The sequence below is a fragment of the Gymnogyps californianus genome, chromosome 15 (genome assembly GCF_018139145.2).
Source record: "Gymnogyps californianus isolate 813 chromosome 15, ASM1813914v2, whole genome shotgun sequence".
Taxonomy (NCBI): Eukaryota; Metazoa; Chordata; class Aves; order Accipitriformes; family Cathartidae; genus Gymnogyps; species Gymnogyps californianus.
This window is the reverse complement of record NC_059485.1, coordinates 6,401,208-6,407,393: the sequence shown is the minus strand read 5'-3', so window position 1 is coordinate 6,407,393 and position 6,186 is coordinate 6,401,208. Positions and strand designations below refer to the sequence as shown.

The 6,186-nt window shown below is 47.6% G+C and overlaps 1 protein-coding gene across 2 annotated transcripts; it reads right to left on the bottom strand.

The window, feature by feature from the left end:
* Positions 1 to 1,477: 1,477 nt before the first annotated feature.
* PSMG3 (proteasome assembly chaperone 3) lies at positions 1,478 to 4,722 on the bottom strand. Of its 2 annotated transcripts, none has more exons than XM_050905949.1 (3): positions 4,692 to 4,722; positions 3,845 to 4,062; positions 1,478 to 2,021 (listed from the first exon to the last, which is right to left on the bottom strand). In XM_050905949.1, exons 2-3 carry the CDS (start codon positions 4,058 to 4,060, stop codon positions 1,869 to 1,871), a joined length of 369 nt encoding a protein of 122 aa, XP_050761906.1. In that variant the 5' UTR covers positions 4,061 to 4,062; positions 4,692 to 4,722; the 3' UTR covers positions 1,478 to 1,868. The 2 variants fall into 2 exon arrangements, with proteins under 2 accessions (XP_050761906.1, XP_050761905.1); XM_050905948.1 differs by lacking the exon at positions 4,692 to 4,722 and adding an exon at positions 4,362 to 4,398.
* Between the last annotated feature and the right edge of the window lie 1,464 nt (positions 4,723 to 6,186).

The following is a 6,186-nucleotide window of genomic DNA, read 5'->3' as shown; positions in this document are numbered from 1 at the left end:
CAGAGGAGCAAAGTTGAAGGACCAATTGCTCATGGTCTAATTTATCGCCCGTGGAAAGGCAGCAAGATAAGTCTGTCCTGGCTCTGAGCATCAAATGGGAGAGATCTCCATGTCCTTTCTTTACCTGCCACCCTGTGCAGACCTCGTGGCACACAGAGCCAGGAAATGAAGGTGGTTAACTCGTGGTTGGCTTTTAGGTAGTAACACTCAGGTCTTTGGGGCATAACGGTGGTATGCCACCATGTCACTATGATGGAAGACGTGATTTACATTCAATTTGCTAATTATTTTATGGTTTCCACAAGTTGCTGGAGCTACGGACACCATAAGAGCACCAGGATTTGGAAAATACATTGAATTTTGTGTCGGGAAAGAACCCCTGCCAGCAAACCAGGATCAACATTAACAAATTCCACACGCCTCTCTCAGCCCTCCTAGACGACAAAAAAAAAAAAAAAAAAGTGTAGAAGAGGGAAAATTTGGACTTCTGACAGATGCAAATCTTTGATTCTTGGAAGCACAGTTTGGAAGATTATTCTTAGATGAAATTTCTTGTCAAGGGCAGCTACAAGGCCGCAGTGTTTGGATGTACTTTTAAAAGAAGTTTCATTTCTCATAATCCCTTCAATACTGCAAATAACCCTTACTTCAGAGAAAAGAGTCCTTTCGAAATGCATTTTCTGCTTTTAGGGGATTTTTTAGCAATAGAAATGACGCAGAAACTGGATCTATGTGGGACAGGCACAGGCTCTGTGCTGATACTGCTGATATCAATGGGTCTTAACACAGCACAAGTCCTCTCTGCCCGGAATCCAAGACCTGGCCTCTGTCTGCTCAGTCACGTTCACTAACTGACAAAAGCGTGTAACAGCTCACTTTAAAATTTACTACTTGGTGTTATTTTTTACAAGAAAAGGTAAAAACAAATGTGCTTTCCAAGCAAATGGCAAAAGTTTGGCTATTGAGCATTGCATCAACTCAAATGACTTCATCTAACACTTTTTTCCAACAGACTCGGGAGAAACACCCCTGTGTAACCCCCCCAAACCCTTCTGTCCCCGCGTCTCCTACGCCAGGTGCTTTAGGAGAGGGACAGCTCGTTGCAGGTGGTCCAAGCTATGTATGTGCTGCCTCTCCGATGTGCTGGTACCATGTAATCCATAAGGAGCTGTTATTTTGTCTTTTTCTCACCACTAATTTGGGTTCCTGTCTTCCACCCTGATGTCAGCTTTCATGAAATTTGCAGAGCATAATTATCTGCCTCTCTTTAAAATCAGAGTGAAAGTGGAAAATGGATTCAGACTACATCAGGAAAGGGACTGACATAAGGACAAAAGCAGTCATAAAAGACTCATTTCCTTAAGAACAGGCAAGAAAATCTTTCCTATTATGCAACTGCTGTTGATTTGTTACTGAGGCTTGTATTTCAATTGAAGTGATTTTCACAGAGCAAAAAAGAAAACAGGTAAAATTAGATTTGTCAATGTTTCTTTTATTCACTCTGCACTGGGTGTTCCCCCTTTGCGGTACAGCATAGCTACAGAGCTTGGCATCTATTACTCCTCAGGACACAAACGCAGAGCCATGCTGTTTCCCAAATATACATCCCACCCAATGTGATAAAAATAATACTTCTCTTGTACGTTGAGACAATTGTTCCTGTCTCATCAGTGACTATATGGACTGCAAACCTGTCACAGTAACAAAACCCACAAATGTTCTACACAGTAGAGAAAAATTCATGAAATTCCTCAGTACATCCAAAACCAGCACAAAGACATTCCATCATTTTCATTTCTTGTCCTTTTAAATAAGTGGTGATGAGTCATGGACTCAAGATCATTTCCTTGAATCCAGATGGCACAACTTCACCACACTTGGCAACTTCGGATCACTTCCCGTAGAGCTTGTATTCCTTCCATCGTCTTGTCCTTTAAAGCCATGGCGAGAAGAACAGGTTTGTTCCCAGCCTCCTGAGACACGAACGCCACCAGGTTTTTGGCACAAACATGAACGAGGGGCTGAAAAGCAAAGGTATACAGATGTACGCTCTTACAGCTGGGAGAGCCCTCCCACACGAGTTAGGAGAGGAAGAGTCCTGCAATGACATGGAGCGTGTCGAGAACCTGTCGATACTGGACTCGGACTGAGCGTGCAGTTTGCTGAGCGGTTCCAACGTGACTGGGAACAGACACGCAGTTTGGCTGGTCAGCAAAGCCAAGCCACAGTACGGGGAACTTTAGAAAGCACCTTCCCAAACAGCTTAAAAGGGAAGAGTTTGGACCCATGAGTGACAGCCACCCAAACCACCCTGAAACAACATAACTGGAGCTGCACTTGAATCGAGTTTTGCACCAGTTTGGAAAACTTGGAAAGTCAGTACAGAGAATCTTTCCTTCCACTAATCCTCCCACCCAAACTACGTCACCAAATATCAAATTATATGAAAAACCATGGATCAGAATGCCTCTATTTCCATCACAGCCGGATTTCTGAAGAAGTCTCAATTTTCTTTTAAAAACTTGTTGCTGAAGAAGGTATGTTCCGCTGACAAGCTCTGGAAAAAAACTGTTATTTTTTGCAATTCCTAGAGACCCCAAAATGGTGTTATATACACACTCTTTGCATGCCATGTGTAAATGACATGTTGTTTTTGATTTTAACAGAATAATGAAAAACAGAAATAAGTGGTGAGGCTGAAGGAGGGACGAAAAGGAATATAACCTCTTAATGAGGTTTCTTTAACAAGAACATCCAGCTTGTCTAGGTTTTACTTACACCCACAGTTATGTATTTATCAGAAGGATGAGTTTGCTTGATTTTAGCTACCAGTACGGTCTGGAAGCGTGCACCATCCCAAACGGGGATGTTAACAGTGACAAGCAGGAAGGCAGCAAACTAGTGAAAGCCCTTTCTTAAAGTTTAGATCGATAAAGTTGATAAAATGATTTAAAAATACTATGCAACAAAGTAAACAAAGGCACTTCCCATTTCCAAATAAAACACAAGAACAGCTTGGGGGTGGACGTGGTCAGAATTAGCAGACATCATGCCAGGGAAAGCAAAGCATCTCCCATCCAGAGAAGGAAGGCTATTGCTGAAGAATAAAAACCCCGTAAGGGGAAGCCGCAGATAGAATCAGGAACTTGTGTTGCTAGAGTTTTTCTAGTTAAGGTTAGCAAGTAATATTTGATAGCTCCAACCCTGATGGAAAGCCTCATAATCTTCTAGGTCTGTAACTTTCTGTTTTAATGCTTGACTAGTTGATGCTTTGCGAAATACATTTTCTTCTGCTTTCTCTCCAGCTTTGTGAAATGGTCGATAAAAACTCATTTTGTGGAAGCAAAACAAATTAAACTTTATCAAGGGTAGGTGCTGGCAGGCACACTTGGGAGAGGGCAACTAAAGTCCATTATGGGGCTGGCATAGATTGGGGGGAGCAGGGCACGAGAAAAGGGACTTGAAAAGGAAGACAAACTCACTGGAACAGAAACCTGAAAAAGGTTATCAAAGGCTGCATGTTTGATCTTGCAACCCTTAAATCAACAGCAGCTTTATCAAACCTTCCATAAACACGGCGAAACAATCCATATCCTGTAGGACACAAAATAACAGATCCCCAGACCGCTCACAGTTGAACTTTTGTTACGTCAAAGAGCAGACGAGCACACATACTTTTCTGATGAACCCCTCTTTCCTCAGAAGAGATTTTTAAATTAACCTTACCACTGTGCAAACACCGCTTAGCTGCTGTGATTCATCAACTCCCTGGCAACTTGCACAGCCCCACCTACTACATTTCCCCCTTATCCTTGCTGCCTGTGTGCTGTATATCCGCCCTCACCTCATCCTTGCCCAGTAGCACCTTTGTGGTGAGTGAGGGCCTGCCCACGTTGTCACCGATTGTGTTGGGGTCCACGTAGACGATCGTCCCCATCTTGCCGTACTGTGTGACTACCACAAGGACAGAGTTGGAGAACGCCGTGCACACCACCTCTGTTGGCACCCCGTGTACCACCTCCTCTCGCTGCTTGGACGTCACGATGGGACTCGCTTCCATCGCTGCAGAAAAAGAACAACAAAAGAACAATAACAATAAAATAACATTAGATTAAAAACACGGACCACGGGCTATAAAAAGCCCGAATCCTTCCCTTCATTTCAAATACCCAGGACTAAGTTAATTTCAGAGCACAAAAGCATCCGGAGGTGTGTGTCTGTGCAAGAACAACAGTCAACACCCCACATCCCTGACTGGGAGGGGAAATTTAACTGCCCCGCAGCAACGGCCTGCACCCCCCGCACGAACAAGCCGCCATTTACAGGGTTTCGTGCAAATCGTGGTTTAACAGTGATCGCACCTATGGAGCAGCCGGCCCCCGCGCCCGACCCGCCGTGCCGTGCCCTCCCTCGCAGCCTCCCGGTCGCTGGGACCGAGGGGGCGACCCCGAGCCCCGCTTCCCCCCCGGGCCCCGCAGGCCTCGGCGCTTCCTGAGGGAGACAACAGCCCCCACGGCCGGGCCGAGGCTGAGGAGAGGTTCCCGCCGCCGCGCCGCCGCTCTCCGCCCGGGCCCGCCCCGCCGCGGCGGAAGCGGCGCCTTTCCCCTCCCTCCGCCGCCGGCCCGCGGCGCGGGGAGATGGCGCAGAGCGGCCGCGGCCGTCCCCTCCCTTCAGCGCCGCGCCGCCATTACCCGTGCCCGCCCGCCCGCGGCGCTCGCGCCCGGGGAGGCGCCATCTCCAGTGCCCCCGCTCTGCTCAGGGACATCGCCCCTCGCCGGCCTCGGGGCTGAGCCGCTTCCCCCGGCCCGGCCGCCTCGGCCGGCTTCTGCCCGTTCTACACTGGCTCCCGTCATGGGAGGGGAATGTCACACGGCAGGAAACCCCACCCGTGGCGGTGAGGGAGTGGCGTGTGCCCCTCCTCAGGCCTGTGAGGGGACAGGGTGAACCTGGGGGCCGGGGAGGGGCTGCTAATTTTGGTATTTTTCCCTCCCCCCCCCCCCCCCCCCCCCCCCCGTTTCCACATGACGTGCAACGCTCCCAGCCACTGCGTGGTGTCGGCCACGCTTTAGTGTCCCCGAGCGTGCTTTCCCATCAAAGTACGGCTGGTTTTGGGCACCGGAGTGGCCTTGCCCTCGGCCCTGCCCTCCCCTGTCACACGCAGGCCGCCCAGCTTGGTCCCTCGCTGCTGATGGGACAAGCAGCCGTGTGTTGGGCGCCGAATGCTCCACGCGTGGTCCAGAAGCTTCATGGGCGAAGCATGGGGCTTGAGCGAACGGAGGCAGCTGCCCGATGGTGCTGTAATGGGAGATAAGGACATCTGTGTGAAGAGTGCAGAAAGAAATGTTTATGTCCCATGAGCAGTACTACACATTAGTTTCTGTTAATTGCATACAGTTAGTTCAGTGCTAATTTTTTTCTCTGAAATACTAGTACTCATGAATAATAATTTTGTATACGAAGTTATACAAAGCTCTGAAAACTGGATTTCTCAGAGGTTTGCACCCTTCCAGACTTACGCAATCGCTGCGTCTAAAATACGCTCCAAACCTTCATTTCTGTGTGTTAACTCTCATTTACCAGCATTCCCACCACACACAACATATCCCGGCTGTGGCTGCAACAATAGCTACCTGAGTTGTGGCTTATCTGTTCAGGTAACACCTCTTAAGGATCTCATGAATGTTTTTTTGTTTTGCATTAAAAGTTTTAACAAAACTTGGCTGCAGGAAGAGCACGTAAACTTCGTGCTGAGAATCCTTTAAGGCACCGTTAGAGAGCAGCAGAGGTCCACGGAAAAGCTTTTAATTCAGCAGGTTATTCTTGTTAATTCAAACAGAGAGGCTTGATAACTTTTCGGTACTCCTTGCAATCTGGCAAATAGTCTGTTTTCCAGCACTGCAAAAAACCAACATTCCTCTTTCTTGCTTACCACAATCACTCGAGGCTTTGCCTGTTTGATGGAGATAATAGCATCTCTTGTCAGTAAAGCCTCTGACTCATAAAGAAGTTTATTCCTGCTCTGTCTTCTCCGGAGAATAATTTTACTTCAGGAAACACAAAGGGCCAGATTCTTCCTGCCATCCTTGCCAGCCTCCATTTTATTTTTTACATGACAGGAGGACAAAGAGAGTCCACTCTAGTTCAGATTTACGTGGAAACACTGTACTTCAGTGTTTTGCATTAGTT